The 22,322-nt window shown below is 42.3% G+C and overlaps 1 protein-coding gene across 1 annotated transcript in view; it reads right to left on the reverse strand.

Moving 5' to 3' along the window:
• The window catches only part of TGFBR3 (transforming growth factor beta receptor 3), a gene marked incomplete at its 3' end in the record, with an annotated part of 171,065 nt that overhangs the window by 36,381 nt on the left and 112,362 nt on the right, over positions 1–22,322 (reverse strand). The window contains exons 4-7 of the mRNA XM_084242829.1: positions 11,791–11,974; positions 7,133–7,301; positions 5,319–5,466; positions 351–540 (exon numbers count right to left, since the gene is read on the reverse strand). Coding sequence (XP_084098955.1) covers positions 351–540; positions 5,319–5,466; positions 7,133–7,301; positions 11,791–11,974 — 691 coding nt within the window. The remainder of the gene's footprint in view (positions 1–350; positions 541–5,318; positions 5,467–7,132; positions 7,302–11,790; positions 11,975–22,322) is intronic.

Below are 22,322 nucleotides of genomic sequence, written 5' to 3' on the forward strand. Positions count from 1 at the left end.
TGAGAGTTCCTCTTTGGAAAGTGCCATCTGAGGGTTATTTTTTACACACTTTTAATGTCATACTTACCATTCTTTGTTTTTTTAAAAGATTTACTTATTTTTATACAAGTGCTGGGGTATAGGCCAGAGGCACGGGAGGGTGGAATGATTCACCAGAGACAGAGCAGGGAGCAGAACAGGCAGATGACAGAAATACACTGTTGAGGGGAGCAGCGGGCGCAACAGGAGAGGTCTGCCTCGCCATGTGGGATTCTCGCCAGCCAGCGGGGATTAAACCCACACTGCAGAGGCTGCGGACAGCTTCACAGCGCAGCACTCAACCTGCTGCGCCATGGGGGAGGCCCCCTTACCATTATTTTCAAGCCGAAGATGAAATCTATTAGCCACAGGAGCCATGGTGTATGATGTGATGGGACTATAGCCATTGTCCAAAGCCCACTTGATGAGATTTTCTTGGGTTGAAGGGATGTCATCTCTTATTGATTTGGTCATTACCATGGATCTTTCACTCTCTTTACCAAAGCCAATACTGTTGGGAGCCTACAGATAATAGCAAAGTTTCACTTGGGAGTAAAAAAATCACAGTGCTTTAAACAAATATCTGCAGCAAATAGATTCTATATTGTCCATGTGGCAATTTTTTCTTCTTTTTGTCCTTATTTTCCTTGACTAAGAATACTAATGTGAAAATTCTTAACAGCAGATTAAGAGACATTTATTCAGGCTTTTTGGTCATTTCACTTGGCTTGTATATGTTGATAATAGTAATCCAATGACAGCTGAGTAGTCACATACTAGAATACTTAGTGTCTTACTAGGCACACTTACACATACCAAATATGTATACTGACCTTTACCTTATTTTAATTTAAAATTATACATAAAGGATACAGATGTACATATTATGGTACAAAGAAATAGCTATGGTTTGACTTCCTTTATGCTAAATTCTTATATCCTAGATTTAGCTGAAAAAATGCACAAATGAGATATTTCAGTGGGGAGACAATTCCATCTTTGTAACTATTAAATTCCATGTGGAATTTAATACTTCACTTATAAGCAACCAATTTTATACTTCATTTATAACTCATGGTATTTTTAGCAATCCTGTAACAGTATTCATTTGCCAACTCTATTAATTGAATATGGTTAGATTTATGTTCCACATATTAATTAGTTCAAATTACTTTTCCCCTAAGTGCCAGTATCTTATCCAGCAATACAAGTCTTAAAAATTGGTTTTCACTTGGCAAACAGTTCAAAATTAGAGGTAGATGATGATATCTTTTAAGGAAAGTATATAAAAGGATTCTGAGAAACCAAGACATGGAAGGTAAATGCCACATTACCTTCTGGCTCCTCTGGCAGTTATCTTGTCAGAGGATGCGGGAGCTAAAAGCTGCAAAGGGGACCCCAAAGGGAAAGCACCATATTTTTCACAACTGCTCCAATAGGGCTGGAAGGCCTGTTCAGCATGCAGCTTACCCCATTTTCATGCCATATAAAAATCACTTTAATTTCCATGCCCAATTATTTTCTCTTGCATACATGCAGCATTTTTCCTAAATTCCCCATTTGTTTCCCTTTCTGTGTGCCCCAACATGACTAAATATTAATCCTTTCCCACTATAAAACCATAGACAATTCACAGGCTCTAAGTTCTCTTGGCCTTTTCAGTTGTGAGATATTGGCTGAGGACACACATTTTCAATTTAAGGCTTACCAGGATCTCACCCAGTATAATTTTCTGTTACCCAAACTGCCTATCTGAGGAAAAACTGCCAGACAGAGACACAATCACGCATGCAAAGGAACCAGACAAGAGCTTTCACCAAATTCTGGAGCCATTTGCAAAATAAGTTCAGTTGCACAGGTGCTGATTATTTTAGTTCTTATTCTGATTTAGATCCTTGGGAGAAGAAAGGTTTAATTAAAAAAAGAAAACTAAAATAAGGTAAAGAAGGACACAATTTGTTCTTAGAACTGTGTATTCATTTAGTCAACAGCAGTTTCTTAGGCACAGCTTCTTCCAGCCTTTCAAAGCAGCGTGTCGTTTAGATTGGCCCGAGTTGTAACACTGGCCTAAACAATACTCTTGGCCTCATCTGCCCTCGTCTTTCATGTTGTTGGACAGCTGAGAAAATACTGTACACTCAGAATACTCTCATTGTAATTGCCACCTGTCCTTTGTACCAATATGAAATGACTTGTTTACACCTTTCCACATTAAATCGAGGAGTTGTCAGTACAACTCATTAATTCTGCCTCAGCTCTTTCAAGGCTGGAAAGCAATCTACATATTTGTGAAGCAGCAAGGCTTGGGAAGATGGCAGGCAAGGTGGTTCCAGCAATGAGGGAAATCCTCACCCTGTATTTCTGAGGGTCCCCAGATTTTTCCAAGGTCTCAGTGTAATTACTGCAGGAAGAGCTGAAGGGGGTCTCCAAATATCACCACCATCTTTCCAGTGATGATATCATGAATGATGAGGAATTAGGTAGAGTCTAGCATCTCTCCCCCCAACCCTGTGCCCCCACTGCCAACACACATTTGCATCAGAACTGCTGGTGGGGGAAGGAAGGGGCACCTGAAGGAGGGGTGGCCAGAGAGTGCAGTGCATCCCACTGGGATTAAAGCGTGTTTTTTTCTTAGAGCAAGCTGGCTATTGCCAACCTGGAAGGTCTGAGGCCACATGAATTAGTACAACAGGAAATTTCTAACAAGTTTCCCCCATCTATTCTTTTATGTTTTGAAGTTCTTCCAAATGTGATTATGCATAGTCCATAAGGGGCCTGAAGAAAAAGCCAGAATTGGGCATGTCAAGGTGAACCTCTCTTATATTCCCCTTTGTGCTCACTACACAGTCCTCTGAGTCCCACTGAACCATTCTGGCATTTGGAGGGCACATTCGGTCCCACCCCCAGCATATACACATAAACGACCCAGGTTTAAGTGTACTTTAAATGTAGCCCATCAAGTTCCTTATAATTCCTTTAGTTGGAAATTTTCTTTGTCTTCCCTTTGTTTAGATATTCCTGAAGACAAACATGTAAAGAGCTGCTTATAGAAGGATATCAAGCCCCCTTCTTATGGCAGGCACTGTGCTAGCAGCATATTATCTTTATTTCTCCTCCCAAATATAAGGAGATGGGCATTACTATTTCTTTGTTAGAGGAGAACCTGAGACTCACTGCAGTTAAATAACACAGATAGCTGAGAACTCACCTGTGCAGGCGCAGGCAGAGTGCTTTAGGACTATCCACAGACCCTTAACGAGTATTTTTTGAATGAATGAATGAACAAATGAACTCTGCTAAGTAACTCTAACTCTCAAGATGAGTGTGTCATCATACCCATTTCACAGGAGAGGACACAGACTCAGGGTTCAATTGGATGGCCCAACAGCAACTGAGGTGAATGCCAACTGGAGATGGGTTTTGAACACAGCCCTGTCTGGCACCAGAGTTGGGATTCTTTCCTCTCTATCTCAGTGTCCCCAAAGGAAATACTAGAAATAGGTCACTGAACCACTTTCCTCTTTCCAAGCACAAACTTATACCTTTTTTGAGCAGGTACCTTACCCTCAAAGCACAGTCAGAACTCACATTTGAGACGGAGAATAAAAAATTACAAAGCATGAAACTGATTGGGGGAATAAAAAAGAAGATTGTGAAACATTACCTAATTGTTTAGTAATGTTGTCATGCATTGTCCAAAATTGGCCTGGAACAGGAGTCCAGCCAAGGAGAGGAATATAAACAAATCTCACGCTGGGGATGAGCAATCTCATTTCTAGCCTTTCCGATGCTCTGAGAAGTGGGGACATTCAAACAGAACTCCAGGACTGCCGTGGACCAGGGAGAGAGCCATGTAAGGGTCAGGCCCAAAAGAACATTTACACAAGAACTCCGGCAGGGAATTAAAATGTACCGTATGTTTTTCCCTTTCAAAGCATAATTCCCTTTCCTGTTTTTGTTATTCTGAAATTAAAAACATTTGCTTGGTGTGCCAGGCAGCAAAGGCTGCAGACACCCCAGGTCACCAACAGCCCTCATGCCCTGCCAGAGAGGGCAATCAAAACATCTCTGACTTCAGAAAGACACGGCTGGCTTTTGTGCTTAACACCAAATTAATGTATCACCATTATATGTGATGGCTTATTGGGATCCTCTCAAAGTTTTAAAAAAAGAAAGAAACCACAGGAACCAGCAGTGATTACTTTAAAATTCAGATGTGTGCACTTGGCTTTCCGGCTGCCACTGGTGGGGGCCTGGCCATGATGTTGCCTAGGGGACTGTTGGCCTTGTTCACCACTGTACCACACAGAAAGTGCCATGAATGAATAATACTCAAACCAAAGGCTTTGTTTGTTTATGTTATGAAAACATAAAACCTGCCCCAATGGAGTCAATGCAGGTGCTGAAAGCAGAACCGGTCACAATTTTTTTTTTAAAGATAACCAAAAAAAAATGAGCCTACGACAGAAAGAGATGGCTAAAGAGCTCATTATCACCTTTAAAATGATCTTCATTAAAAATGTGGGATTTTTTTCCCTTTAAAGTTGAATATAATTCACTCTTCCTAAAGGTATTTGAAAAAGACTCTTTCACCACATTTGAACATTCAACTCGTCAGGAAACTGGCTACTTTTTGCCTATCATGACAACCAGTTAGGCTCTGAGGTATGTCTCCTTCATGAAGCACAATGCTCAGGAAAATGGCCAGGGTATACTTTCCCTGCATCATTTCACTAAACCCTCCAATACTGTGATTCTTTTACCAGTGTTCCATCCTTAGAAGGAAGAAGCAAGCCAAAGGGCATGCTAATATGACATATTTATTTCAAAAGGAAAGGCTGACAGTGTGGGCCTACCTAATTTCCCACACCCTAAATACCTGGCCCAAAGTGAGAGCTGATACTCAGGATCATGACATCACTCAGGCCCTCACAGGGCTGTTAACAATGAAAGGCTTGTGTTCACTATTTCAGACTTGCTATGGCTAATACATTTTCATTTACACAAATGAAGCAACTGGGGTCCACAGAGGTTAAGGGTGTTGCCCACAGTGACAGTTTGTAAATGGCAGATTCTGGACCCAAATCCTAATTTGTCTTGACCCAAAAGACCATGCTTTTAACTACCACACTGCCCACCTTGTCAGGAGAAGTTAAGGAGCAGTCAATTCTACAAAGTGAAAAATACTTGAGAGCCCAGACAGAGAGTTCAAAGGTGCAGAAACTTTACAAAAATAACATTACAAGCACAGCTTAAATGATTACCATTCATCAAAACAAAGAAATGCTCAACCAACTTACAATCACTTTCAGGTTTCCCTTAACATCGAAAGATTTGATCACCCAGTTGACAGACTTTTTGCACTTCAAGATCAGGATGAGATTTTTGACCACCTCAGGATCTTTTCGAGAAGGTCTTATGTCAATTATTATGTCCACCTGGAAAGCACTGTGAGTGGAAAACAAAGGCGGAGTTAGGACCCAAAAGAATGCCAGCAAGTTGCAACTATCTCCCCTCTTCCAAGTCTTCGCATTTCCACTGTCTGGCCAGTTGATTAAAAAGCTGGAGCAGATCCCAGGCCAGTGACATGTGCAAAACACATTGTTAGTACACACACAACAAATGACTTTACATAACAATAGAAAAATACGCCTGTTGATAATTAGTCCCTAAAATTTTTCTTCTTGGGGGGAAAAAAAAAGTGGTTACTTAAAGTAGTCACTGTTTGCAATGAACTTGAACAACCAGAACAGTTCACTCTAGAAGGAGAAATGTTGCTTTTTCAATCTTCAACTCCTTCAGTGTATAATTTTCCAACCTGCTACACGCTCAGCTATATGGGTAGGGGGTGCAGGGGGGAGGGAGGCATGGCAATAAAAAAAAAAAGAAAGAAAACTTCAGAATAAAATAAGAGGCAAAAGGTTGGAGAATTTCTTAACTTATATAAGGTTTGCTTAAGCCATTAACATCTGCTACAAAATCCTATCTGTACTTACTTGCCCAAGCTTCTGGATATAGAGTTATTAAAATAAAGAAAACAGATGGTCAACCAAGTGATTACTGGAAAATTGATGAACACAACCTAAACTTCTAAGAATTCCATATAAAAGAGAATTTTTATTGACCAAACAATAACATCTCTGTCATTCTGAATTTAAAGGCAAGTCTTTCTTTCTAGGTTGGTTTTACACACTGGTAAAGCATAAAATGAATGATACACTCCAATGAAGCCTGAAGCTTAGTATCTAAGCACATTTGCCAGATCATTTCTACCCCCGTTCGCTTTTCTTTTTCTATGTAATTCATGATGTAGGACTGAATGGACTCTTACCCAATCTTACTGATGTGCAGTTTATTCACTTTTGAAATTAAACTTGATTAAAATTTTAACTTTGGAATCCTTATACAAAATAAATTTACATTTGTAAGTCCCCATCCACAAAAGATAAAGACTAAAGTAGAAGAATGGCCTATTTTCTGGCCCCTATTTCTTGTTTTAATTCCCTGATCATTCTTGATAGGGAGAGTTAATTTCCAATTCCATGAGCAGGAAGCTGAGGGTGGGAGAGAGAGAACAAGAACAGGAGGAAGAGGAAAGTTGTACCTAATGGCTATATAGTGTGTCACCACCATGAAGGGCCTCTTCCCCACACACTTTCTCTCTCTCTTTCTCTCATACACACACACACACACACACACACAGATCTTTATAATAGTTACGCAGACTCTCAACATAACTTTACTAAAAACAGAGTATCATTAAAATGATTATGTTAATAAGGCACATTGTGTAATTTTCTTATTAGGGAAAATCTCAATCAAGGGGGATAATAATGGAGCAAGAGTGACTGTGTCCTCTAATTAGTACCCAGAAGCTTAAAATAGGCTACAGGAAATCAGCTGGAATACAGACCATTTAGAGAGAGATGCAGAAAATAAAACATACCATCAGTGCCTTACTCCTTCCTTCAAAGCTTCCATGAACCACAGAAGCATGGATGGCTTGACCCCACTGCACAGGGGAGGGCAACGCCTCTCCATGCCTTGAGTCAGGATATATCTTTACTTTCACCTCTTCTCAGCTCAGAACACACACTCACACTCACATACTCACCTATAGGGGTTCGAGTTGGGGGTGATTAACTCAATGATGTGCACTTCCTTATCCTGGGGCTGGTTGGAGATGACACATCCTTCTGCCGCTTTGGGCTGAAGATACTCAGCGAGGTAATTGAGGGAGAGAAAATTCTTCCCTATGGTGCATGTGGGAGGGAACACTTGATCTGGAAGGAAAGAAGCACAGGACAATCTGTCAAATCACTGAGCTGTGGTAGTAGCCAGACTGGAAGGAAAGAAGGTGAAGTGGTGTTGAGTAAGCACAGGACACAAGGACCCTTGACCACTGCTCTGAAATGCCTCCCCTTAGGGTCACCAGTGTTCCCCTGGCTGACAACCCAGAGGCCTCTTGTTATCTAAATTGTCTTCTTTCTTGTTTAATGTGATACTTCTTTGTCCTCATCTATTTCCTCTGACTTATCTTTCAGCTTCTTTCATGGGCTCCTTGTCCTCTGCTCATTTGCTACTCCCTAGTGGTCCTTAACCTTTGACGCACATCAGAAGCCATCTGTTTGTTCCCATCCCAGAGAGCATGACTCAGGAGATCTGGAGGGGAACGGGGTACCTAAACAGCTTTTTTTTTTAAGTTCCACAGTTGATCCAATGCTAAGCAACTTGGTCCTGTCCTCAATCCTCTTTCTGTCTGCTGTTCTTCCTAGATGATGCCAATCACTCCTATCTTCAACTTTTACCTGCATCATCAACTTGGACCTCCTTCTCTGTGCTGCAGACTGTACTGTCACCAGTCTACCAAGCACCTCCCACCTACAAATCCAGAAGTTATTTCACAGTCAGCATACGCAACACTGAATCCAATGATCCAATCTAGCCCCAAATATGCTCCTCCTCAAACATTTGCTATTTCAATTAAAAGAAGAATCAGCACCTGATTAATTCTCTGGCCCACCATGTAGAATGAATCATTGCTGTATTTATTCCTTACAGCACTTTATACTCTTACAGACTGAGGTAGGAATTTAGGGTAAACTGTAAGGAATTTAGGGTAAATTTTTACTCTTTCTCACCATCTTGTCACAGACTATTACTGTTTATATGGCACTTTACAATTTGTAAGGTGCTTTCAAACACATCTCATCCTATTAAGGGCTGCTTATCACCTCTATCAGGGACAGCAACCAGTGTGAAGATGCTCCCCCAACCACATATGCCGTTTGCACAGCATTGTGGCTGATGAGATTTCCATCCAGTGGTTTAAATGTTTAAACAGAACTTGAACTACTGGCAGTATGACAGCTGGGAGCAGTGTCAAGGAAGTTCTAGGTGCAGCAAACTTTTTTCAAAAGGGGTAATTAATCAGAACCCTGGCATTTTAATGAAACAGACTTCTGCATTTTTCATTTAATAGACAGGATGCCAGGGTTCAAATCCATATGCAAGTCTCACTCAGGAGATTGGGTTGCCCTGCCTCTACCCCCTCCCAAATTGTGCAACCTTCCCTGGGCTGAAATCCACGGCACACACTGTGGTGTCAGACCCTGCACACCTGGACACCCTCAGGGATACCCCTAGATAAGGAGCTCACTAGGCCCCTATCTGCAGGCTTGTGGCAAGAGAGTACTGGCTCTGCACTCTGCATGCTTCTCTGAGACCCCTCAGCAAGAAGTGGCCAGGGCTCCGCCAACTGGAGCAGCCTCCCCTGTACATCTGCTGAAGGTTTTGCCAGAAGAGCAGATGAGGAATGCACATTCTACAGCTGCAGATGCCTCCCCCAGATCACAGGATGGAAAATGATATTGGGGTGGCCAAGGCTGAAATTTAATCAAGAATCAGAAAGTGTGTGTGTGAGCCAGGGAGTGGCCCTATGGATCTCAGGAGACTAGGACCCTCTGGGGGCACTGGCCTGTCTCTGCAGTTCACAGGTGTACTGCCTAGTGTGCATCTGGCCAACAGCAGATACCTGGCATAGGTTTCTTGAATCAACAGTGATGAGATGTGAGACAAAGAAGGAAAAAACTCATCCAGTTGTGACCCTCCTAAGCCACTAAGAAAGATCTAATTGTTTAAAAGCTGCTGTTATTAAGAGCTCAAGTCCCATAAGCCATTGTCATGAAATTTTGGTCTGATCACTTTTGGGGGTGGGGGATGGTGTGTGTGTGTGTGTGTGTGTGTGTGTGTGTGTTTCCCTCCTCCTTCCCCCACCCCCCAAATCCCCAAACGACCTGCTGCATGCCTGGCATCAAAACTCACACCAACTGCCAAGTAGAAAGGAAACCACAAAGGGGAATCCCTGGGTAGAAACCTGGCAAGTTTGGGGGGAAAAAGTCACATGCTTGTTTGTATTTTAGGAAAGGGTTGACAAATTACTTTGAAACCTACAGTGATATACTCCGAGAGCCTGGAAGGTAATGCAAATTCCTCTTTTTCCTGCTATAGAAACTGAGGCTCCAGTGATAAATCAAGAGTGTTGTTTGATGCCTCCAAGTTAATGTAACCAGAGGGGATAATAAGCAAAACTCCTCAACCACTGTGAGGGTACAGTCTCCAACTTATGAGGGTTTCAATTAGGATTTTTGAACTTTACTATGGCAGGAAAGCCACAGGAATTCAGTGGACACCTGCGTCTGACACTCTTGTGATGCTGGGTGGCGGCAGAAAGCCACAGCAGCGAGGCAGCATTTCAAGTTATGATGTATTTATCTTATGATGAGTTTATTAGTAATAACCCTACTCTTAGTGAGGAAGATCTATATAGGTTAGGGTATTGGAATCACTAGAGTTTCTGATTTAGTTGGTCTGGGTGGGCCCAAGAACTGATGTTTGTAACAAGTTCCCAGGTGATGAGGTAGCTGCTGAGACAGGGACACTTTGAGAATCACTGAGGAGATAAAAAGAAGAGGCTCATGGCCCAGGACCTGGTACAGGCTGGGAAGAGGCAGATCAGGTTCTCAGAAGCCAGAGGATGAAGCCACCTCAGTAGTCTTAACCATAGTGATAAGTAACAATACCGTGGTCCACAGGCCTTATCAAGGATCCTCCCTTTCCCCAACTGCTCTCTCCACAGTGACTTTTTCCCAACTGGTAGCTGGAGTCAAGATTCAAGGACTCTAAAGCTATTACCAAAGAGTTAAAAAGTTCTTATTGAACTGGACCAAGGTTCCCCAACCCAGTGTGTGGCCTTGGGAGAGTCATTAAACCCCTCAGGAGAGGTGGCTCCTTTGTGGAGAAGCTCACACACTATCTAGATTGGAACCCAATATTCTAATTGTTACCATAATACATTCTCGCACTTTAACAAATTCCAAGGGGGCAATCAACATTCCTTCATGCTGCTAGAATTCTGCTTCAGCAATGCAGATCATTGGCCAGGGCTCAAAACCCTTATAAAAAGAGATTGTTCATTTTATCCCAATGGGACTTGATCTCTATTATTAGCTACCTGACTAACAGGAGAGATTAGTAACAATGTCAACTTTTTAAAATCAACTCCCATCTAAATCTCCTCCTCCCTCTGCTCCATTAATAAGTCTTTTCAACTAGGTGGCCTGCTTTCATTTTTAGGTTTTGCTTACTTGGCTAAGACTTATAATACAGCATTAGGCAAAAAGCATTAGACTCAAGATTCAGGAAACCTGGGTTTGAGTTCTGGCTTTGCTGTAACCAAGTAACACATGGATTTGAGCAAGTCAGCCTAATCTCCATCAGCAACTCCATAAAATGGTGGAAAGAATGATTACCCCTGGTATTACTGATGGGGTAAGGAAGGGTGTGTGTAAAAGTACCTGTTATGGGCTCACCTAGTACACACAACATCACTGTCCACCTTCCCTGCATCTGTCAAGCAGCCCTTATCCAAACAAGGGATTCGAATAAGCATTCAACAACTCACCCACTACTGCCAAGCTCTGTAGAGGAGGTGGTAACAACTACAGAACTCAACAGAAAGCACATGGATGATGAAGGCCTGAAATGCAGTTTTCATACGAGCAGCTGACAATAACAAGGACACATTCACGAGAGTTGTTCTTTCTAGTAACTTATGGGGGCTCCAAAGAGATTCCACTTAAAAATGATGAAAGGAGTTATAAAAAAATACTCTTTCAAAATTGAGTCACTGGATATTTATAGCCCTCTTAAGGAAAGGAAAGTAAAAGAGGGTAATCTCTTGTCAAGGCCGTACAATTCTTCTCTCCAACAATTTGTCCCCGTCATGGGCATTGGTATTAAAAATATATTTAAATACATTTCCTCTGCCATTGTCCAAAATTTAATTGATGCCTCCGGACCATAAAATGACACTGACTTCAAACGCTTACACAATAATAGGTAAAAGGAAGCCCTAACTGCTGACCCGTCCTGCCAACCCCACCTTCACCCATCAGCTATCACCTCCTTCCCATACCCTCAGCTTCTCCACCTCCACTCACTTCCAGCTTCTGTGCATGCATGTCTTCTGACTCCCACACGATTACCTCCCCTCTATCACCAGGTTATTCTCTCATTTCCTATGTGGCCATTAGAGTCCTGCTTCCTCAGAAGAAAAAAAGAGGAGGGAGGGAAACCCCACTGAGCCCCCAGGTCCCTGACAGCTCCAAAATCCTGCAATTCAGTGATTTCTTGTCCTAACCATCTGGTCGCAGAAAAGAAAACAACAGACTGTCATAAATCAGTCATTAATTAAAACCACATAAGATTTACCTTCCCCCACTTTAATATAAATGTTTCTTGCTATCTTGAGTTCAGTGAATGAAGTGACTGCTCCATACTCCTTTCGAGCCCAATTTAACAGATGTTCGTTTTCATGTGGGAAGCGCCTTTCTTCTGTTTCTGCTGACAAGGAGAAGTTTCCTGATGAAAATTGGACCACAGAACCCTCAGACACCTAGAGGAAATAAAATTTCATATTTAATGGGCTACACTCACTCGGAGCAGAATCATAATTAGAGAAAGCACTTATCAAGCAACTAATGGGTATTTGTCAATCCAAATTCTTCCATTCTTTCATACAACTGATTCAAGAAATAATTCCAAGACTACTTCTCCCAGGTAATGACAAACCGTCCAAGAGTGTGCTGATCCCTTTGAATTTTCAAAGAACTTTGTGATGAGAGAAGCAGGGGACATTGTGAGTAACCATAAGAATTATCACTGCTCTTTCCAGGTGTGTATATTAAATCGGCTTTGATTATGTCAGCTGAATGTGAAGGCCACCCTCCCAAGTAGTGTGTTTCAGGTCAAGTGGGAAACCTGTGAGTGTTTGCAAGGACTCACAATGGGCTTTGCGATAGGGGCAAGGAATCCCAAAGGCTTGCTAACATCTGAACTTGACTTCCAGGTTTCCCACAGCAGCAGCAACTGCTGACAGTCACTACCACACAGCAAGACTCCCCTGACTTTATGTTCTCTGGAGCACAGATAAAATGAATGGCCAGAGGTTGCCGGTCTTCTACCACATTACACCACTTCCAGGCAATGAGATGAATGTGTATTATAGTTTATTTTGTAAGACCCCCAAATTCCCATAAATGATAAAAAGGCCGTTAGAGAGATCCTCGTAAAACTTTTGGGATGATTCATGCAAGCCCCACATTCTTACTGAATTCATGTAGACCATCACTGACCTAGCACATCATGGTATACATAATTAACACATACAACACGAATCATCTTGCTGCTATACTCTAATCCAATTTGGTTGCCGGTGACAATATGCACATTGTCTTTATTGACCAGCATTTATAAAATAACTGATTTTACTAATGTCAGGGTGAAAACTAAAATTGCGAGCAAAAAGTCTCCCACATTCACAATTCATAAAACTATAAATGTCCCATATTAAGTTTCACACTCATTATCATTAATTATAGGCAAGCTGTTTTGGAAATCAGTTGAAGGAAGGGATTTTGCTTATCCCTTACACATTTTTCAGCCCTAACACACAAAATAGCACTTATCCTAACTGTTATGTTAGGCATTCATATTTTCTGTTCAGTTAATACATGCATCCACTTGTTTAATGCTGGCAAAGAAATACTCCACCAAATTGATCCCATGAACACTAATGCTGTGGTCTCCCACTTGGCTGAAAATCAGGAAAACCTAAAGAGCTTCAAATTCCGAGGTGCAGGCCAATTAGTATCTTTTGGGACCAGGCATCAGCATTTTTGTAAGTTCCTGGGGAGATTCCATTGTGCAGTCAGGGTTGAGGGGGACTCCTACCTTCCTGGGTACCTGGTGATCTATAGTTTGAAAAGCACTGTCTTAGGACAGGGCCCAGGATGGGGCACAGCAAAGCTTTCACTACACCAGTGGCTCCTAACCAGGGGTGATTTTGTCCCACAGAGTACATCTGGCAGTGTGGACTGCCAAATGCTATTAACTGTTACAAAGCACAAGGCAGACCCCCCCAAAAAGGAATTATCCCTAATGTCAATAGCACAGTGACGGAGCAACCCTGGTCTACACTTTGGACTGACTGAAGATTACTGCTACCCAAACCTCTACTAGACCCCAAAATAACAGCCCTTTCTGTGCTAGAAAATTGGGCTGTTTAATCCACAATAAAGAAGAAAAGTACCTTTCTGCTTTGTATTGACTCGGGAGGCCCAGAACTAATCATTACTAATCTGGGTGTAAACTGTGAGCATTAGTAACAGTTACCATTTATTGGAAACCTACTGTGCAACAGGCACTATGAAGTGCACCTAGTGTGGTAATGACATTGCTAAATGCCCCAATACCAGTTACAAGCAAAACCAGGGGGTAGGTGTAGCTTTGCTCTTGGATGGACATCACCTGCTCCAGCCACTCCTGAGCCACTTACCTGCCAGGAAACCACCAGCAGTCGGGGCCTAAGTCCTCCAAGTCTTAGCTACTCACCAACACTGGACTTCAAACAACATTTATCAGGTTTCTGACTTTAACACTACAGTAAAATCATCTTTTCACTGAAAACTACTTGTGCTAAAAACTCATTTTTATCAAGCCTGTCACCAAAAAAATCCCACAACAGTCCAAAGGCCTCTGTCCACTGCCAGCACAGTGAATGTTTAGGCAAGCATCCCTGGACGTTCTGCTTCTTTTGTTCTCATTTGTATTATATTCATAAAATAAAACATTTGGGTTTTAAAAACATAAGACATAGAGTACTTTTTTTCCCCAGCGTGGAGGGTTGGATATTTTACCCTGGTGCGTTCCAGAGGCAAGAATGCAAACATAGTAAAGAAGAGAGGACTGGAAGCAACTTCAGCTTGTATACTGAAGTAAATGAAAAGTGAAAGGCGAATATTGCTGATTCTTCTAGAAGGAGCAACTCCCAGGTGACCCCTCCATGCACCAGCAACCCTGCTCAAGCCCCTCTTCTCCCAGTAGCAACAAGACCCTACATTCTGGGCTGAGGAATTTGGAAAAAGAGTTAACTGCCACTCCTCAGGCACATTCCAATAAGAAGAAAGCAAAGCTGCCAGAGGCAGTGAAGTGTCCCTGACTGCAGGTCAGTGGAAATTTTCTGCTATAGCAAGGGATGAGTCAGCAGTCCCCCTGATCGCCAGCTCTGCTGGCTTTGATAAAGCTTGTCACCAACAACACCCTCCCCACAGCCCCATCAAAGGTATTGTTATTTCTATCTTATCCTCAGGATGACGTGTGAGGCAGGTTACTATGATTTCCAGGGTAGAGAGAGAATCCTCAAAAAGCTAATGACCTACCCCAGGTAAGAGAATCAACACCGGGACATGAGCAGGAGACTTCTGACCCCTGTCATAGCTGGCCCGTGCTTGAACTCTTCTAGAGACCTCACTAGCCCCTAAAGCAGATTTCTGTCCTTACTTTCCAAACGTAAGATTTGCCATCCATCCACTTATCTGAGATTAAGAGAATTCCTTGCTCTTTCTTCTACAAGACAGACTTCAAATATTTGACTATGTCATTTCTTCAAACAATCCACCCAGATGCCTCAGTCTTTCCCAGACACCAGGACTGTTGGATCTTGTCTATCAAAGTCTCTGAAATGTGGTACTTAGAACAAGACCCAGGACCCCGGGTATGGTCTGACAAATGTACTATGATGGTGAATTTTGTGTGTCAACTTCACTATGCTACCAGGGTACACAGAAACTTGGTTACATATTATTCTAATAATTTCTATGAAGGGGTTTTGGATGAGATTAGCATTTAAATCAGCAGACTAAGCAAAACAGATCATCCTCCCTAATGTGGGTGGGTCACATCCAATCAGTGAAGGCCTGAATAGAACAAAAGGCTGACCCTCCCCCAAGATAGAATTTTCCACTGATGGCCTTCAGAGGACACAAATTTCATGGTCTGCAGTAGCCAAGTGGACTGCAGACTCAAAGTGAAACATGAGCTTTGCAGATTTTGGACTTACTGGCCCATATAATTTTGTGACCTAATTCCTTACAATAAATCTCTTTCTATATAAATGTGGACCAAGATCACACTAGCTTTGGGCCTCCCTGGTGGCACAGGGGTTAAAGTCTCAGTACTATCAAGCTATCTCCAGCCACTGCGGTATGAGTTTGATGCCCAGCCAGGGAACTAACCCATATGACACAGCAGACCTCTCCTGTCTCACCTGCTGCTCCCCTCAGCAGTGTATTTTAGTCAGTCCACCTGTTCTGTTCCCCACTCTGGTGAATCCTCTCACCCCCCGCAACTCTGTCCTATACCCCAGTCCTTATATGCATAAATAAATAAATCTTAAAAAAAATTACATTTATTTAAAAAAAATCATACTAGCTTATATATCAGCTGAGCCTTGCTATCAATTCATGTTAATTTGTAAACACTCATCCACAAAATATTTATTGAGTGCCCACCTACTGTGTGCCAGGCATGGTTCTAGTTGCTGGGTATGTAATACAGGAGGTGACAGACAAAATTCTCTGTGTAGAACTTACAATCTAGTATGGAAGTCAGAGGAGCAAAAGAAATAAAATATATAATATGGCAATACATGCCATGGCAAAATAAATTAAAAGAAAAGTGGTACTATACTTTTGAAAGCTGTGATGGAGAAAGTCTAACTGAGAAAGTCGCTGAGCAGTTGAAGACCTAAAGGAATAAGCCATGGAGACATCAAGGACAAGAACTCAGTTAAAACAGCAGCGCAGGGAAGGGAAAGCAAGGAGACAGTGTGGCTGGAGCGCAGGAATGAGCGGGTAGGGGTGGGCTAAGATCAGAGAGGTCACAGAGGACACCAGTAGGTCCAACAGGACCTTGCAGACCATCAGTAAGGACTGTGGTATTTCATTTGGGTAAAGACACGCTACTGTGAGTTCATTCAAATATCTAATAAATGTTTTAATGGGATCAATCTGGCTGCTATGCCTAATTTAGACTGAAGGGAAACCAAGAACAGAAGACTAGCAGTTACTTCTGGAATAATCCAGAGGAGTGATGATGGCAGCTCATACAAGGGTGGTGGTGGCAGCTCATACAAAGTGATGGTGGAAGTGACAGTACCTCAATCCCCAGGTCTTTATTTTTAACAGGTGGAGGCTCTCTGCAACCTTCCCTTGGAAGATTCTTTAAGTACAAACTCTTATATTTATTATTGGGCCTACATTTCAAGTCTGTAGAGATCATAAAGCCTCATTGTTAAGCTGTCAATATCTCTATATTTCCTACTAGTATCTTTTACACATTCATCTAGAAGATAAACAAGACGTGGCCAAGGTCCATGACTCACAGGCACACTCCCATGTGACTACAGTGCTTGCTGGGGCCTCGGTGGTTCACGGCTGCAGAGCAACCCTACAGAACTGCCTTCATTTTTGTCATAAGGACATCAAGACCTGTCACGAACCCTACTGAAGTAAAGACATGATACACCCATGCCATCTCTCCTCTCCACCCGTCAACACGCTCATGTCACCTACTCTCCAGTAGCACCTCATGGGAGTCTAGTTTGGGTAAAAGATGTCATGAGAATGGTGAAAAACAAGAATAAGAGGAAAGACGGTATTTTTCTGATACTTGAACTGGTTACAATCACAACTGCAAGGACAATGACTACATGAGTGGAAATGGAATTGTTATTTAAAAGTGTTGACAGCAGGGTTCATATTTGGATAAAATGGCAGAAATTTCCCAAGATTATTTATTCCGTCTCCCATCCTCCACCTTATTTATAGGTCCCTGCCATGTTGCCACCCCATTTCTGGCCCTGACATCTGAACAAAAGCTTTCTAGTAACTTCCTACCCTCCAGCTGTCAATGTGATGAACAGGGGCAGCGCTCCATCCCTCCTCAACACTGTCACCTGGGAGAGCTACCTAAAAAGTAAACAGGTGATAATAAAGGACAGTACCCTCACATCTGAATGGGCACATGACTCAAGAAAGCCTCTGCCACCCAACCCTGCCTAGGTTCCCAGGTACCCAGGACTCATGCTAGGGAACCACATCTGGCTACTTCAGGCTCCTGAGTCCTCACCACCCTGCTCTCTGCCTGGACTGCTCTTCCCCATCTTGCTCATCTGGTAAAGAGCTCCTTGTCCTCTCGCAGGCCTCACCTTTTCTGTTCACACCTCCCAGGCTTCCTTCCTCTCCTCAGGGTGGAGTCTTGAGGTCCATTACTATTTCTCAGCATTCCTGCCACTGCATTTGAAAAAGAACAACTAGAGGGCCACGAAAGTACCTTGTTCATTCTGAATCTCTTGGCTAAGGCCAGAGTGTGGCACACGGTGCGGAGTTAATAACTGCTCGCTGATGAAAGCTCGATGCTGTTACTTACAGGAAAGGATATGGCATAATTTCTTCGTTACTGTAACCCAAGCCTTTTACTTCCCTCACTGCCCAGGAAATGATCTTCGGCCAAGTTTTAAAGCCAGTGATTTGATTTTTCACCCAATAACTTCACCTAAAAGCCAATTATTAACTAATTTTGTAGTTCCATGTTCCCCCCCAGAACCCACTGAACTTTCCTCCAGCTTGCTAATTAAAACCCAATCCTCTGACATTCCCTGACATGACAAATGTCTTCCTGTGGGAATGAACAGAGCACTGAGCTCCAAGAATGCTAATTCTTCGTGAGCATCTATCAAAAAGGCAATCACGAAGCCCTTTACTGCCCAACCAGCCCAGGACTGCTGAGTCGTTCCCCGTACTACCTTCTCTCCTAAATGCTCTTCCCTTTTAAACCATGCACAACATTTGTATTTTAAATTCTGGTTATGTTACCAGACTTCTTTAAAGAGCAGAACTTTTTTAAAGAGCAGAACATTACTCTATCTGCCAGTGCTGGGAGTTTTATTACAAGAACTTACGGCTAGGCAACAAGAGCCAAGTTTATTATTTTTTCTGGATCAGATTCAACAACCTTGTCCAAAAGAGCAAGAAAAAAGCAAAGGAGGCAACCAGCCCTTTTGTTTCCACACCTGCGTTTCAGCTTTAACTCTTAAAGTTCAAAGCAGATCCAGTGAAATCTCAAAACTGATCTCCCAAGCCTGACTGAAGTGAACAAATCCTGCCTGATGGGTACAGACACCATTTTCCTAGAACTGAGGTTCTTCGTTTTAGCACTTATCTCAGCACATCAGCTGACTCAGAGGCCTTGGCAGCTGTACCACAGCCTCTCTCTGGGCCACCCCTCCCCATGTCCTCAGTTTGGTCATCAGTGAGGAGGGAGAGAGAAACTTTGCTGAGGACAGTGCCCTCCTGCCAGGCCCACCTACTCCCAGCTCCCTCCTCCCACCTCTTTGGCCCCCAACCTGAACGGCATGCTCCTAGAGGGATGGCCCCCTATAAGGCAGGCCGCTCTAGATGATGGGGTCACACCTCGTCTGAAGTTTCCCCCACCTCCTTCAAGACCACTCACATGTCCCTTTCTCAATGGGGCCTGCTTTAAATTACAACTCAATCACGCAGCAGCCCTCCCCTTTCAAAATTCTGATCCCTCCCAAAACCGCTTTATATAGTATTATTTCTATGGCATAGTATAGTACAGTCAACTTCTAAACTATCATATAATTTATTTATCCTAATTCTTATTTATATAATTTATCCTACTGCCCATCTGCTCCCACTGGCATTCCTTCAGTGTCTCAGACCTTACTCTGCTCTGAGAGTGTATCCAGAGTACCCACAATGCTTAATGAATGAATAATTCCTGGGGTCCAATGAATTGGCAATGCTGAGCTACAGTTCTGTATGGAGGATTCTGAGGTCAAATTCAGGAGTGGAGAGGTGGGAATTAGGGCACAGGCAGGAGCAAAAGGCAGGCTCCTCGAGGGCCACCCACAGACCACCAATTGAGCACTTGAGAAGTTGCTAGTTAAATCGACCTGTGTTGTAAATATATACAGCAGATTTTGAAGACGGAGTACAAGAAAACAGGAAAACGACTCATTTAACTTTCACTGATTACCTGTAAATACTATTTGGCATATACTGGGTAAAATGACAGCTGTCATGAAATTAATTTCACTTATTTCTTTCCTTTTTTAAACGTGCTTACAAAACACAAAAGTATACATATTGCTCGCTTTACATACTGGATGACACTGCTCTAGCAACTCCAAAAGAAGCCTGAGGAAGGAATATGTTGATAAACTGCCCATCCAGCCATCCAGTAGTTTCTTAGTCTGCTTGAAAACATAAGTCAATGTTAAAAGACTTCTCAAGCCCAGTTCTTCCCAAAGTGTAACCCTCAGACCAGTGTATCAACAGACAGAGTATGTTCAATGCAGATCCAGGGAAGGGTGGGAATGTGGGGAGCAGGAAATTGCATTATAGTCCTTCCCCCATCACCCCTTGATTCTGATGCATTTCTGAGTGACACCATTCTAGGCCACACACATATATTATACAAACTCCAAATAACCTTCATAAAGCTTAAACAGGGTTGCTTGGAGAACAAGTAAGAGCCTTTCCCCCTATGCTGGCTTAAAAAAAAAAAAAAAAGCCAAGGAGAGGACAAAAGTCAAATCATGGATGGAGTTATCTCCTTGCACATCTAACAAGAAATGGGGTTTGTGAAATTAGAGAATCTGTAGTTCCCTAGTGATAAAGAAAAGCCTGCTGAGATCTCAGAGGAAAATGTGTTCCAGAAATCACACACACACCCAACAGTTCCACTGGAGCTTGCACTATCAGTTGGGTGCATGCCTGCTATTCAGGTTACCACAGCTCCTCGGGGCTGCTCTGACTCACACGCCCAACTTCACACATTTACATGACTTTGGCACTGGTGTAAGTTCAGCACTTGCATAATTAAGATCAGTTCTTCTCCTCTGTCCTGCCCACCACCCAACTTCACTATTCCTTTCCTTTTTCCTAACTCTTGCAGAAGTTTCTTTTTAGAGCTGCCTGTTTAAAAACAAACAACAACAAAATCCCAGAAAGATTTCAGGAACACTTGCTGTGCCATTAATTGACTTGGTTGATTCTGGCAGGGGAAAGACATATGGTAAATGATAGACTTTTCTCTAGAATTTAGTTGTATGTGTAAGCCAAGGCCTAGAACTCATAACTGTGTCCACAAAAAAAAAAAAAAACAAAAAAAACCGCATTAAGGAGATTATGCCTGTTGTATTTTGTGCACGAAGTCCAGTAAAAACAAACTGTATACATAAAGAACTGGAACACTGTTGAAATATTTACCTCCCAAATGAGGATTGGACCCTACATTCCGAAAGAGGGAAATCACACATTCTCCCTTCCCAGTTCCTCAGAGGACCTTGCTTTGCCTATTTCCTCCAAAGCCATGTGATATGAAATAGGATCTGAAACATGTTTTCTATTAACCATATATCATGACTCAATGTTTTTTTTTTTTACGTTTGTTTTAAAGAAATAATAACTTCCATGCTCATGAACCTACAGTCATAATTTGCAAAGCTAAATATTCATGAGCCATGTGATTATGGCATCTGCCAATTGTGCATTCAAGAAACACAAATCCATGCAACCATTTTCAAAATTCTTGGGTGTTTTTAATTTGTATCCACCACCAGATTACTTTCCTCCAATAAGATGACTTAAAACATATTCAACAATTTTTCTCAAAACATTCATGACGATCATCCTCTGCTTTTCATTTTTGCTAAAATATAAAGAAAGGATCGTAGCTGCCCTCGATTCTTAATGCCCTACATGTTTACACGTGTCCGGAAGGAAAGCTCTGAGATGGTGTCCTCTGACTATTAACATGCACAAACTTGAGTGTGAGCCAGTGCAAAAGCAGCACTCTAATCTCCTATGGAAACGTTACAAATAGGATAGTGTGTGCGAATATATATATAAAAAGAAGCAAAGCAGCTCACTTCATTTCAAAGACAGACTCTGTCCCCACAAGTTACCAAATTAATGAAGCATGAGCTGCTTTATAATGTCGAGTTTTCCAAAGCAGAGTCCAGGGCCACACAGGGATCCTCAATAACCTTACGAAATGATCTCCCTGGACTCCTAAATTTCCCTTTCTCATCCTCCAACATCAGCAAATGTTAGGAAGAGCTTGACCCCAAATTGAAAGTGCATTCACCATCAAATGGGCGTTTATCAGGGGAAAAAAAAATGTTGGCATTATTATTATGATTTGCCACATTCCTCAATCTATTTTTGCCCTCCAAATGTGCTTCTGGGAAACCCTCATGAGGGAAGATTCTTTTATTTTTCTTTTAAGTTATATACAATCTGCCAACCCAGCTTCAAGGGTATGACCTAAATTTTACAAAGACTGGGCTCCAAACAGCTTCCTAGAATTTTCTTTACAGAGTTCCTTTTCTAAGTTCCACTTTACAGAGAAGGAAAATGAGGCTCAAAGAATCTGCCTGAGGCACAGAGCTGGTAGAAAGCAGAGTTAACAATGGAATCAAAGACACCTTTCTCACTTGAAAGTTCTTTCTACTCTACCACCATGGAGTAGTCACCACTGAGGCTGACAAGACGTCACTGGGGAGAGAAGACGGGACTCACTCAGCCCTGTATTAATAAATACACTGGGGGAGAATAATCATAAACAATCTTGCTGGGCCTCCCCTGGTGGTGCAGCAGTTGAGCCCTAGGCAGCGGCCTCTGCAGCGCCGGTTCATTCCCCAGCCGCCGGCGAGGGTCCCACCAAAAAAAAAAAAAAAGTCTTGCTGATGATTTATAAAGCACATATTTCAAAGATTCTGAAACCTCACATCTCACTGTTAAAGGGCTATAAGAGGTTACGTAAAGCCCCAGATTATTTCAGAAAAAGATGAGTGTAAATTCATCTTTAGGCTC

The sequence above is a fragment of the Talpa europaea genome, assembly GCF_964194135.1.
Source record: "Talpa europaea genome assembly, chromosome: 9".
NCBI lineage: Eukaryota > Metazoa > Chordata > Mammalia > Eulipotyphla > Talpidae > Talpa > Talpa europaea.